Source organism: Alosa alosa, chromosome 21 (assembly GCF_017589495.1).
Source record: "Alosa alosa isolate M-15738 ecotype Scorff River chromosome 21, AALO_Geno_1.1, whole genome shotgun sequence".
Taxonomy (NCBI): domain Eukaryota; kingdom Metazoa; phylum Chordata; class Actinopteri; order Clupeiformes; family Clupeidae; genus Alosa; species Alosa alosa.
This window is the reverse complement of record NC_063209.1, coordinates 13551725-13566338: the sequence shown is the minus strand read 5'-3', so window position 1 is coordinate 13566338 and position 14614 is coordinate 13551725. Positions and strand designations below refer to the sequence as shown.

The 14614-nt window shown below is 43.6% G+C and overlaps 1 protein-coding gene across 4 annotated transcripts in view; it reads right to left on the bottom strand.

Annotated features, from left to right (window-relative positions):
- Window positions 1-4293: 4293 nt before the first annotated feature.
- The window catches only part of rnf130 (ring finger protein 130), a 52099-nt gene continuing 41778 nt past the window's right edge, over window positions 4294-14614 (bottom strand). For 2 of the 4 annotated variants that reach the window (XM_048230941.1, XM_048230938.1), the window contains exons 7-10: window positions 10413-10509; window positions 9131-9335; window positions 7628-7721; window positions 5760-6481 (exon numbers count right to left, since the gene is read on the bottom strand). In XM_048230941.1, coding sequence (XP_048086898.1) covers window positions 6466-6481; window positions 7628-7721; window positions 9131-9335; window positions 10413-10509 — 412 coding nt within the window. In that variant the 3' untranslated portion in view covers window positions 5760-6465. Of the gene's footprint in view, window positions 5638-5759; window positions 6482-7627; window positions 7722-9130; window positions 9336-10412; window positions 10510-14614 lie in introns of those variants that run through there. The other 2 variants (XM_048230939.1, XM_048230942.1) reach the window with 2 other exon arrangements.

The following is a 14614-nucleotide window of genomic DNA, read 5'->3' as shown; positions in this document are numbered from 1 at the left end:
ACAGTTAGAATCATATATGCCTTTCAGCGTGACTTATTTTTGTGGAAAACATGTGCTGGACTGGGCGGCGGTCATATTTTGTACCGCTCTGCGGTACATCTAGTTATTATTATATGCAATGGGAGTCTATGGCAGCCCATAGAACCGTATGGTAAAAAGTTGGGAAATTTGGCACACTGATTGGGGACGGTCCCATGATTCATGTCACCAAGTTTCATGTCGGCAACTCAAACCCTCTAGCCACCAACAGGCCAAAGTTGGACGCGGCGCTCATGCACGTAACTTTTGACCTGTTGGTCCGATTTTCAAAATTCAGGTATTGTTGGAATCCTTGGACCAAGCAGAGTTCAGCGCACCCTATGACGTCATTTTCCGCCATGATGGATTTTTCGCCATTTTGGATTTCATCAAAAACACTTAAAATGTATCAGGGGTCACATACTTTCTCTGATTCCCACCAAATTTGACACAGATCATCTTCAGACCAAGCCTCACAAAAATCATCACTTCGGAAGTATTACCGTTCGCCCGTAAAAGCCAATCAAAATTTGCGGCGAAGCCGCCAAACAGGAAGTGAGCTCATATCTCAGCAACCCTTGCATGTATCAAAACCAAACTTGGTACATTGACTCATGACCCCATCAGGAAGACCCTCAAGAAATTGACCTTTGACCTCTAGGGGGCGCTGTAATTCACAAACATGCCTTTTGGCCTGTAGCTGCTGCTGTGCTTAGAATTAAATTGTACTAGTGGTGTCTGGTAATACTGTGAAAGGTCCTTAGGTCAACTGAGGGCAACTTGTCACATCAATATAATTTATTCGGCCGCCATATTTGATTTGATCAAAAACACCAACAATTTCAAGACAGGTCACAAATTTCATCTGATCTTCACCAAAATTGGCACAGACCATCTTCAGACCATGCCTTGTCACTTCATGTATTTCTGTAACAATTGATAGAAGCGTTCGCCCGTCACATCCAATCGAAATTTGTGGCGAAGCCGCCAAACAGGAAGTGAGCTCATATCTCAGCAATCGTTGCATGTATCAAATCAAACTTGGTAAATGCACTCATGACCCCATTAGGTGAATGCCGGAAAAAAATTGTGACCTTTGACCTCTAGGGTTACTGCAATTAGCAAAAATGCATTTTGCCTTGTAACTTTTGACGTGCTAGACGTGAAACTTGCTTTGACAGCTTATGGCCATACGTCTGATTGCAGCATTGAGCTAACAGCATTTCGTTGCCATGGTTACTCCGGCCTAACTGCTTGGCCCCCTCATTGCTGCTTGCAGCTATATTTTTCTTATTTATCCTTTATTTTAACAGGTGAGTCCCATTGAAATCTCTTTTTCGAGTTTGAGAATGCGAAGATGACCTCTCCAATATCAAGACATATGTAAATTGTTATGCTACAAGTACTCACTGTTGTCCAAAACAATCACTTTTAATCACAAACTGGAAAATGGTATGCCAAATGGTTAAATAACTGAATGAGAAAGAGATTGAGTTGAGATGATCATCAAAAGTGAAGAAACCTGATTACAGGAAATTACAAGTATTGCATGCCTGGAAAATATTGGTTTGCCTTGCACAGTCATCCTCTCTTGCACATGTACATGGAACAACTTAGAATAAGCATGAAATAGGCCTACCAGTTGAAAAAAAGCAGAAGTAGCTTACGAAATACAATTGAGGGGGTGAGGGCATGATGAGAATGACAAACAAAAACCCGAGGAAAAACAATCCTATTAAACATTATTGGTAAAAAGAGAACATAAATAAACATCATCCCATTTGTTTATGAATTGGTAGGCCTACGACAGAATGGCAGGGACTGATCTCACCTGCCATGCACGGTTGTACTGCTGGACTTTGTCTGTCACAACTCATAAAGCATTACTTTAAAGGTGCCATGTGTAAGAATTGAGGTAAAAATATCCAAAAAATGAGCTACACGCATCAAAAGAATAAGAAGGGCGGTGATGTCATTAAAAAAATGACAAGGTATAGTGCTGCAGAGATATCAACCTGAATTAGCATGCTAAATTACTAGCCACAGCCTGACAGGTGTCATATGTTGTGAAGGTAGGGGCGGAGCATAGACAGTAGGCTTGGATCGGAGGAGGGACTATGCCATTTCTCGGTTGTTACGCTAGGGTAAACCAACTCACTTTCTGTAGGTATACTGCCCCCATCTTTTTAATGGAATGTGGAGTATGAATTGATTTTTTGGCTGACATTACACATGGCACCTTTAATGATTCTTCAAGCACTCACAGATGTCTTTGCTTATGTCTTTATGTCCACTATGTGTTTGTTTCAATATGAAATCTGTCACCAAGAAGTACCAAGTTCCCCATTTGAATCAAACAGCCATCAAAGACTTTGGCAATCAAATCAACAGTACTTGGACGCATTGGTACTTCTGCAATACCTGAGCGTTCCCTAAAGGGTATGTGTTTGCTGGGTTTCTTCTTTAAACTTAGTGATACCTGTCCACAGGAAAGTTGAGCAGCTAAATGCCATTTCATTACATGTTTTACAAAGTATCTCAATCTGTACAGTATGTGACAAATAAAATCCTTGTATTAGAAATGTATCATTAGTGTGCTTGCTAAAGCAGGGACGCTAGTTATTCTTAAGTTTTCTTCTTCTTATTATTATTTTTATTCCCAGAAGCCCATTTTTTTGGCCACCTCCCGCTCCTAGACCTTTTGAGATCCATAGGGGGGAGACTTTGATCCATAGAGGTCGCTGCAATTAGTCAAGGCATTTTGGACATTGCGTTAATGCACATAACTTTTGACCCGTATGCTCGGTTTTCAAGAATCTTTGGCTCAAGCCGATTACAATGCACCCTCTGACGTCAATTTCCGCCATATTGGATTTTCCAACATATTGGATTTTAGGGAAAGGGAAACTAAATTTTCACAGGACACAAGTTTTGTCCGATCTTCAGATTTACATTTTACATTAATTAATTTAGCAGACACTGTTATCCAAAGTGACTCACACATGTCAATATTACAAGGGGTTTTATTGTCCCCCGGAGCAACTTGGGGTTAAGTGCCTTGCTCAAGGGCACAGTGGAAGCTGGGAATTGAACCCACAACTTTTTCAGGCTAATACACGCTAACCCAGCTCCTTAACCACTACACTCCCACTGCCCCCAGACCATGCGTCACAAAAGTTACCCGAAGGATTTTTGCTGCCAAACAGAGAGTAAGGTCATATCTCAGCAACACTTTAACGTATCAAAACTCGGGACTCCATCATGAGGACACAAATACAATTTGGTGTCCTTTCACCTCTAAGGGGCGCTGCAACTAGCAAAAATGTTGTTTTGGATGTGCGTTAAAGCACGTAACTTTTGAGCTGTATGCACGGTGCTGAAAAATGACCTACTATTGGGAATCCTTGAATAAAGCCGAGCATATTGCACTGTCTGCTACCGTTGAACTGCTCCAGAACAAGCACACTTTGAAATGTATTCTACTTGGGATTGATAGACCCTGATGACTATTATAGACCAATCTACAGGTAGAATTCTTTTTGTTTACCAAGTGCAATTATGAGGAAAGGTGGCTACTGTGCAAATGTTCAAATTATATGTGTATTTATTGCACATATTTTTTAAGATGTTTTAAAAGTGACCTACATTACATTGCATAATGCAGATATAATTTTTCATCAGTCTACCTTTATTGTTAGTAGGCTACCACAACCCACAAACAGACAAGCTACCGAAACACCATATAGGTTTTTCATTTTGTATTTTTAGACATGTGGGCGGTGGTAGCATGAAAAGGCACTTAAGCCCAAATTGTGTAATCCCTTGTAATATAATTGACAAGTCACTTTGAATAAAAAGTGTCCGCTAAATAAATAAATGTAAATGTTAAGTCTCTTTCCCTGGAATAGTGTCTGCATTAGGCCTAGTTCTATTTATTTTTGTATAAATGCATCATGATATTTATTGATACATTGCTTCTTAAATCTCCAAAACATGTTTGCCATGGATTTTTTTATAAATTGACTTTTTCAAACGAACACAACAAATGATGCCTACTGAAAACAGCCTTGAATAGCTTGAAGTATGCCACCATATTATTTACGATATGTTACGTTACATGTTATTTATGGTAGGTCTCCAAAGTAGGCTAATGCTTTCACAAAGTGTCTCAATAATCTGTGTCCACTTGTTTCTTAACAACATCCGTTTGCATTACCACATTGCAGCTTTCAGTTGAGCCCTGCAAAACAGATCAGGCTGTGGCTGAGACACTGGTAGGCAATTATAAGAAGTTTAATGCTGAGGCAGTATGTAACATGTTTAGCCCACAACCATGACCAATGTTGAGCAGGTCACAAGTTCATCCCAAAATCAGATACAAAGACAGGAACACAAAGAGACAGCATGGAACAGAGGACTCCCTTCCACCCCATTCTCCGGGAACGACGAGAAGGACAAACAGTGCGTAGAGGCCACTTGAGATATATAGTCATACATATATATATATGTATATATGCAAATACCGTATATATATATATACACTAAGTCCCCATATAGGAGACACACTGGAGATTCATACTCACTGAGGGTATTTCATTAGCATCTCTTTAAATACACATTTAAAATGCTTTTCTTTTATATATATATATATATATAGAGAAACTCTGATGTTGCTAAGGGGGAGGGGGTAATGCTGTTTGTTCAGAGTCCCAAATGCTGATTTCTAGTTATTAGTGATGTCCCTGTTCCCCTCCATTCATCTCGAAAAATGAGTAGAATAGAGAGAGTGGAGAGAGGTTGGCCAAGTACACACGAGTCAACTTGGCAAGGCCCCCCGTCATCACCATCACACAAAATACAATACAGCCAGCTGGCCCATAGACACAGTCTCAGTCTGCTTTTTTGCATCCTTTTTCTTAACACTGCCATCAGTAAAAACAAAGAGCTTCTTTTTGGATAGAGAAGGAAGGGAAGGGAGGGAGAGAGAGAGTGAGGACAATCAATTACTAAGGTACACAGAGGCAAGAAGCTTTTAAAACACACAAACAAAAATCCAAGAGCTGATTTTGTTTTGTTTTGTTTTTGGAACTGATGTATGGAGCAAGAGGAACTCAAAGGTCACTTTCAACAGTACCCTCACCTAGGAACAGAATACAGAAAACGAGTCTTTTGCGAACAAAGAAAAAGTATTCTAGAGAAGAAGAGAGGTCGAAAAATCTTCAGCTATGTGTTTGTAGAGGAGTTTTGAGTGTGTTTGATAAGGCTGAATCCCGTTCGGGTGAACAAAACCAGCCCCAAACCACCTCATGGTCTTAGCAGTTACATTCTGCACTCTTAGAAAGTCCGAGTTTGCTGTTGTCGGTGTCGGGTTTTTCTTTGTCATCCTGTTGAGGCCTTATCACCAGACGGGGGAATGCAGGGACGAATTGAAGAGGTACGATGGCGGAGTTGGGTTGGGAATCGAGGTGGTCTAGGGGTGTTGTGAAGGGCTGGGGTACCAGTCTGAATCTCACGACTTGTTCTCGTCGTACAGGTCCAGGGAGGCCTGAATATCAGGAAGCTCCATCTCACAAACGACATTTCGTGGTGACAGAGAATTTCGGTTGAAAAAATGTCCACCTGCATAAAGACAAAGAAAGCATTAAGGGACAACGTTATATGTATGCAACACAGATTGTATTAACAATGAAAATGTAGAGTAGGTGTTCAAATAAATAATTAAGTAAATTAATTCAACAGAATACATAAGAAATCATTTATTTTCACAGAAAAAAGTACACAAACTGATGCACAGAAGGATGATGCATTAATAACCTGCAACATTAAGAATATACTTCAAATGGAAATGTATTTGTGGTCACAATTATCAAAGAGACTGTTTCAAAACCTGATTTTTAAGGTTTCCTTATTACTACACAGTATTATTTTCACCACTAGGAACGAGTAGACTGTATTTGGATGAAGCTGTTATTGGGTAGAATACAACTTAACTTCCCATTTCCTCTGTAGTAAGAACATGGCCCCTCACAAATGTACTTCCTGTCTGACAAGTGCCAAAAGTGACATCCAGTGGCAACATTGTGCATTGCAAGGACACGTGAAGCAGTCAACCTTGTGACTGGTATCTGTTCAATGGCCTCCCGCCTTCATATCCAATTGTTCCAACATATCATAACAGTCACTGTCACAAAGGTATGGATATCAATTCCAATTACACATTTTTTAAAAATGTACATGCTAATTGGCAAAATTAATAACAGTGAGACAATGTACAGAGGGTATCGACATGTTTAATTGATCCAAAAAGCTTTCATTTCAAACATCTAAAAATAGGCACAGTGATATAAGTTCAGAAAAGCAGCACAAAAGATGGCACAGTAAAATGGCGACAGTGGGAGCCTGTGCCGAAAGGAAGGCTTCATTTTTCAAAATATTGACAGGCTTCTTTCACTCCACCTCCATGCTGGAAAGCAAGAGAGAGAAAACACAAGAGCATGAGCATCTGGAATAGTAACCACATTTGAAGAGTTTGGTTCCAAAACGCTATATCTCCTTTTTTAGAAATGTTAAATGTCATGTCACTTAATTATGTATTTCAGGTAATATCAATAAAATTGCAGTTGTGTTGTTTTGATTGAGTATAGATAATTCACACAACAATACCCAATTACAGTTCTACTGAAATTACTTGGAAAACAATATGCAAAAAAAAAAATATATATTTATGAAAATTCATTAAAATGGAGGATATAGTGTTTTGGAACCCAACATTTACAGAACGTCTACAAACATTTCATTTGAATTATGAATTAAGTGTCTGAGTAAACAACATGCATTCCTTAACCCTTCAGCAAGAGAGTTTTCAACATTCTAACAAAAGATTCTGTAAAGTTTAAGTGTAAAAATATCACAATTTTCAACAGTGGTTGGAGTGTTTTTTTAAAACCTTTTTATGTTAAGAGAACTGTCTGAAGCAACAAGGCACACAAATCAGTTAACACATTATAGTGCATGCTTAATGTTAGAATTAGAAGTTACACCAAGTCACTACAAATTGATGCCTTAGGTTCACAGAGCTGCTAAATTTATCATTAAGGCCAGTGGAAGCACACAAGGGATTAGTCAGCTATCTGGTCAGCTACTGAACCGGGAGCAGGTGAAGGGAGGTAATGGGTAACTGTGTTTAGACAGCATCATAAGTTGAGTTTCAACTCCCTGGGACCTAAGGCACAGCCTGTGTGACCAATGAGCTCAACCATGGATTTCTCAGGATAATTGGAACTAGCTGTGTGTGTAGCAAGTTTAGAGTATGGCGGCTCGTCTATAGCAAAAAACATAATCACGATTATTTTGAAATTCGTGCTTTGAAATCGAATACATTGAAATCGAGATTATTTAACACTATTACGCAATGACTCTGGAAACATACTGCAGCACTATTTCTGTAACTTGAAAATAGAAACTCTTACTTTAAAAGTAAATTTCTAAATCGTCAAAAGACGGAATGTAGCCACATAATCAGTGTTTTCCATTGGAAGCCAAAATTGTACTTGAAAACTAATTGTACATCTCTACTCTGTGTCGTGTCGTGTCGTGTCGTGTCACTCACTCGAGGCTGGAGTAGCTGGCCGTGGCCTTGATGATCATGTAGCAGAGTGTGAGGGCGCTGAGCAGGCCAAAGCTGGCGATTATAAACCACTCTTCTGTCAACAGAGGAAAGGAGGAGGAGGGGGTCACTTCTGGGTGGGGGGGGGAACGGGGGGTCACCACCCCCCCCCATCTGCCTGGCGGTTGGCAGCGAAGACGGGTGGCAGAGGGAGCGGGTGGGGGATCGGAGGGCGAGTTGACGTGGCGACAGGAGGATGGCAGAGGGAGGAACAAGTTGAGGAGGCAGAGAGACAAGCGAAAGAAGAGCGTCCACTGCCTGCGAGTGAGGAGAAGAAAGTGCCAGCGAGCGGCAGTGTACAGCAGTGAGAGAAGGAGCCTCTAGGGAAAAAAAAAAATCCCACGACTGCGAGATTCGCCCACAGAAAGAGGAGAGAAAGGCAATACATTCCCGCCCACTGCCCCCCCCCCCACACACACACACACACACACACCTCTTCTAAAGGGTAGGCAGTAGAGACGGCTTGACAGAACACAGCTTCTAAGTGGTTGCAACAGACAGTGTGTGGAAACCCTGGACATAAATGGTGTCACATTTGTGTGTTTGCTGAATGAACATTCAAACCATCTGAATAGAGCTGCTTAAAATGAATAGAGAGAGGGAGAGAGAGAGAGAAGAAGAAAAAGAAGAAAGGTAGAGAGGAGCATAAACCAAGGGAGACAAAACAAGAGGCAAGAGAATGCTGAGGAGGGTGGGCTGGCTGGGTGGGCGGGAGGGGAACATCCTCCAACAGCAGCCCTTGGGGCTGCCAACGGGTTAGAGTGCTTACTGTGCAGGCTGTGTGCGTCTGGGGAATAGGCCACACACAAGCCCAAGGAGTAGCAGAGGGGGGTGTGATGGTGGAGGACACAGACTGCCTGTGATCCATCGAGCACCAAGGCCAAGTGAATGGCAGTGTCTGCACCATAGTCCCCCATCCACCAGAGTGCAGTGGGTCTGTCTGCCACTCTCAAGTTTTACACAGACACAGAGTTTTTATTTTTATTTTTTGCTGACAAACTAGGATTAATGACAAGCCTTCTGTGAGGTGAAATGACTGAGGTAGCATGGAGAAAGCATAGTTTGAAAGCATAAGTGTGTGTGTGTGTGTAGCTCTGCCTTCAAAGTATACAGTGACTCATTAAACACTATACCAGTGGATCAGATGACAACAAACAATTCCTTTTCCAGCCTTTTTAGTTAAGCTTTTTTACTCGCTACTCTGATCTCTCTGTGCTGACTTTCTCACAGCACTTAGCACACACACAGGACAACCTTTTGGCAACAAGTCAAACAGGAAGCAAGGAATCAACACAGACTTAATCTTATCAGAAGACAGAGAAAACACTGGTGAAGTTTGAACTCGCGAATTGCTGAGAAAGTGAGAAGGGAGCCAGTTCAGAGGAAAAGGAGAGCAAGTGTAGCATTTGGCAATAGTGTGTGTGTGTGTGAGTGTGCGTGTCTTACTGGTAACAGCGATGTTGATTTCTCCAGTGCGCGGGGTGACCTCTCCCTCGGAGGAGATCTGTGAGGTGCCAGAGTGGCGCAGCGGCTCCAGGCTGATGGTGGTCTCGCTGGACAGGTCCACTAGCGCCGTCCGCTGGCTGGAGGTCTGACTGCGTGGTATCCGATCCATGTCAAACGCCACGTTGTCCACGCAAGGCAGGTTGGGCTGAATGGATACAGTATGTGTGCAAAGAGGGGGCCATTATGTCTTAAAACAATCAACTATACATACACTCCAGAATAGATCTAAACAACACTGACAAGATGATCAGCAACCCAACTTACTGAAAAGCGGTCTTATTTTGTCCTGAAGAGGTTTAATTTTCAACACTGACAGGCAGTCTATCCCACACTACACATTATCCCATACAGTTAATTGCCAAAACAATAAAATACATTTCTTCAAATGAATGTCTTTGTTGAATTATTTTGTTGTATTATTTTGTGTTCATGGCTTGATGTCACCAGCCCACAGTTCTACTAACTTCTCAGAGTTTAATGCCTCAAAATAAAAAAATAAAAAACATAGAAAGCCGACCTAAACAAAATGACCATGTTCATTCAGACAGAACAGAATAATATTACACCAAAAGTCCCATTTGACTGTATGTGGAAGTGGAGAGTAAAGGGCTTTCCACATGACAAGCGACACCTGCTAGTATTGAATTCATTTTCAAATGAGAAGCTGCCCGGTAAAGTGGTAGAGCAGGCGATTTGAGTGGCGGCATGGCAGGCGCATTTCCAACATTCTTGCCGCTTGTGTGCACGAATCGAGAACGCCTGCCTGCCCGCCTCCAAGATAAAAAATGTTCAGTTCTGGAGGTGGCGGTACGGCCACTTCAGTTTTGAGTTGTCTTGTGACAGATGACAGACGAGGCGGGAGGGTGCGGGACAGAGAAGTCGGATCGCTTTCCATCTGAAAAGCCCTTAATACTGTGCAGTCATGGCTTTTCATGTGAAGTTACACTTTATCTCCAGCAGGGGGCATTATAAGGCAGCTCATGAACAGAGGCACACTCCATCTCTTGCCTTGATGGCTCTCAGAATTACATTATGGGTCCTTTTATGGCAACTAAAGGCTATCCTTACAGCTATACATTGACGTTATTGACTTGTGGGGGTGATGATGCGATGCTGACAGCAAACAGCTGTTTCTTGACAGTCCTCCAAGGTGATTATTTTAGTCCAGCAGAATCGGACTGTCTTTGATGAGGAGTGACGGGGGATGGGGGGTCTAACTCACCATGATGCCCAGGGCTTTGAGGATGTTGAGTTTGCACATGGGGCAAGTGCAGTGCTCGTTCAGCCAAGGGTCCACACACATCTTATGGAAGACGTGCCTGCGGGAGAGAGACACAAAAAAAGACCAAACGCTCATTCAGCAATATGTCTAACAATGTTGCCGCTTTTTGCAGACGCATGATTTGCACGCCATTCAGACCGTGAGCCATTCAGTATTGGGAACACAACAGAGGCTGCTCTGGGTGCATTGCTACATGGGAAATGAAAGGAGCACAGTTCCTTTTCAGCGTGGCTTGACATTTCACCCCAAGCACCAAACAACACAACCTGACAAGACTTCTCTCTTACAGGAAGAGAAGCGTATAATCACTCTGAGGAAGCCGTACGAGAGAGAGAGAGAGAGAGACTCTCAGGGCCGAGTGTCAGTTGGCTTGTAGACGCAGCGGGGAGGACTCCATGAAGAGCGCCAACGCGGGCAGACACAGAGCAAAAGAGAGAGACAGACAGGCAGGAAAGAGGAACTCAAAGGATCTGCGTGGGCCATCAAAGTGCGCTATTCAAACTTCCTTCCTCATCCCTGCGGGCCTCCGTGGCGGCACAAAGACAGCCCTGTTGGGCACAGTGGAGCTGGCCTGGCCTGGGCTGGCGTGGCGGAGGGAGGGGCTTGTAATCCACACAGGGCAGGAAGACGGTGTTTACATGCCCCTTCAACAACGTCACCATTTGACCAGAGGGGTGGGAGAGGTGACAAAGCTGCTTATGTGGCCAAACTGACCTCTGTCAGGTTGCACAGTGGAGGGAGAGAGAGAGAGAGAGAGAGAGAGAGAGAGAAAGAAAGAGAGAGAATCCTCCACTGTCTGCTGTGCAGTGGGATCCCTGTACACCCCAAGCCCAAGACTATCCATCAAACAGATTTGGCTGATGCTACTTGAACAAAGCATTCCTCATCCTCCCCCTGCAATCACTTAATACAACACAAAACAACACAGCGAACGCGCTGGCCAACTCCCGACTCCTTTAAGTGCAAGTGCTGCAAAAGCATTAAAGGAATGCATCACGGTAGGATACCTGAGGATGTCATTAAAAAGGAATGTCTCTTTCTGCTAAGTGCCTTCGGCAAGCCTCGTCTCGGCCTGGACAGTGACCAAGAGAGCCGACTCATCGCTCTCGTTATACAAAGCAGGCAGCCAGGTGGGACGATGCATTCTGCGGATGGATTTTTTGACATTTAACTGAACTTTTTTTCTTTTTTTTCCAACTTTTTTTGTTGGTTGAGCGAGAAAAGCAAAAGAATGTTTAGTTATTTTAGACTTGCTTGAGGGCTCGTCAGACATCACTGAGTCATTTATAAAGATCCGACAGCACTTTATTGCTGGAGTGTGCACGGGCAGACTGGGAAGTTAAAGCATTTTCCCCTATAAAGATGTACAATGCCGGCTACTGTTGGTCAGCGGAGGGAAAGACAGGGGGCTACTGTAAGTTGTTTGGTTGAGTGAGCGAGGATGAAGGATGAGCTTCACTGACGTGGGTCTGCAAGTCTTCTTTTTTCCCTTTACTTGGCTGCCCTGGTTGAGAGAGGGAGAGCATGAGGGAGTGTGAGAGAGTGCGAGAGAGAGAGAGAGCGTGAGAGAGAGAGAGAGCGTGAGAGAGAGAGAGAGAGAGAGAGAGAGAGAGAGAGCAATAGAGGTCCATGAGAGGCGTTCCTGTCTGGGCCCTGAAGAAGGAGAGCATGCGCCCTGTCACATTGAGCCAGAGGCCAGCGGCTTTATTGGCTTTCATAGTCGGCACACAAACAAGGGCTCTATGAATTAATGATGAGATTGTTTACAATGCAATGGCTCTTAAAGAGGGCATGAAATATACCATAGACGAGACAGGCTGACAGGGGAGGAAGAACTCAAAGTGTTTGACTGTAAAACAGAGATAAAATTGTCTCCACAAGTAAGAGGAGAAAGCTGAAATATTAATCTAAGTCTAAATCTTACAGTATGCTAGCTCCAGGTTGGAGGCTAATTTATGTCCATTGCAGCATGTCCTGCAACACTCTGAAATGTGTAGACCGATATTGTGAACTGATATTTCTCATATTCTCATTTCTCATTACAACACATTGCACGCCATGAAAAACTACTGATCAGTTCAGCCAGCCAGCATTGCTTTGGACCAGTCCACTACAGCTGGCCTACCAAAACCCTTCCACTGGGCTGCACTGGACTAACCTAGGCAGATGTCGTTAATGACCATGGAACTGCTCCTGAGGGCAGGAAGCAGATGAGCAGTTGCAGCCTGTCTACTCGAGCCCGACCCGAGGGAGGCCGCGGTGGGGGGGTTAGTGGAGGTAGGTAGGCAGGGGTAATGCAGGAAGACGTAAATTGAATGGCCCCAGCCGGGTCAAGTGTGCTGCCATTACTTACGCTCTTGGCTATTGATTGTGGGAGGGTGGTGTGCCCATGGGAGGGACGCCGGCGGTGTGTGTGGGCGGCGGGACGTGCCGTGACAGGCCGAGATACGGCTGGTTGTTGTTGTTGTTGACGCGTGGACGCTGGGTGTGTCCATGTGATAAGAGGCCAACATGTCCCATGACAGAGTGTGACTACTTTTTTTCCCCTCAAAACTCTCTCTCTGTCTCTCTCTCACTCTCACTCGCTCTAATTCCACCCCTCTTTTCTCTCCCTCGCTCTCGACTATATTAAGTCGTCGTCTTCGTTAAAGCTAAAACCCTCCGCTGAGAGCCAAATGCACTTCAACGTTTTTTTCCTCCCCCTACACTCCTCTAATCTTCGGACATTAATTCTCTTTTCCACTCCTCTGCTCTCCCCTTGCCAGATAAGTATCTCGAATACCCATTTAATCACACTCTCTTGATACGCATCTAGAGCAGCCATTTAGAGACTCCTCCCAAGTTTATTTCGCACCATCACATGTGTGCGTCTTCACACAGACACACACATACACTGATGTTGACAAAAAGGGAAGAAAGCCCTCAACTGTTCATTTTCTCCCCAGTGCGTGTTTTATCCGCGGCCATTAGAGCGTAACTGGATTAGGCTCCTAAGCCTGAGTCACATTAGCAGCAGCGGCGGCCATCAGCCTCACCTCCCCCCCCACCCCCACCCCCACCCTCTATCTGCTCTGAGAACAGGTCCCAGCCCCTCGCGTGGCTTCTGCGGCTTCCTCTATCTGATCTGACAACAGACAGCAGCTTTAGCTGCCAGCGCATCACTGCTGACCCTGCCCAGCAACAGCAGCAGCAGCAGCAGCAGCAGAAACAACAACAACTGAGGCAGCGAGTGGCAGGCCTCATAGCAATTCAATGCAATTAGGGGAGATCCACAGATTAGACTGATACTGCTCCTGCTCTATGGCCAGCGAGGGGTCAACATGCATTGGAGGGAAGGAGGGAGAGAGAGAGAGAGAGAGAGAGAGAGAGAGAGAGAAACAGAGAGAGAGAGAGAGAGAGAGAGAGAAAGGGAGTGAGGGAGATAAAGAAAACTGTCATATTGGGATGCAGTCATACAGACAGAGAGATTGAATTACACGATGCAGCAAAATACAGACAGAAGATGAAAAGACAGGCATAAATCTACAGGTCAGAGAGAGAAGAAAAATGTGCACGGCAATATCAAAAAAAACAAAAAAAAACAGAGCTAGCCATGACCTCATTCTTTTTCATATGTTTGATATGTACATTCAAAAGTAGAAGTACTGAGGCAGTAATCATAAATTCATATACAGTATATTTCACTGACACAGCCCTGTTGAACCTAATCAGCAAGAGGAAGAAGGAGAGTGAAAGAGAAAGAAACTGAAGAGGAAAAAAGAGAGACGAGAGTGAGGGTGAAGTAGTGGGTGTGCAGGCCGATACAAGGATACAAGGATACAAGGAAGTTTATAGTCACATGCATATAGTTACTGAATGTAAGAAATGCAGTGAAATTATGTCTGGTGTCAGCCTATTTGTACGTTTATGGGGGGTGCAGTAAAAAGTGCAGTAGAAGAGGGGTTTAGTAGATTAAGTGGCAAGTAGTGTTGTCACGATATCAAAATTATGACTTCGATACGATACCTGCCATAAATATCACGATACTCGATACTGAAACAATACTACGGCGAAATCCTAAGATATCTGGAAAAGAAAGGACTCATACCTCCTCCAAGTGTATTGAGTCATTTGTGTTGAATTCAGTGCACTTTTGTAGTGTG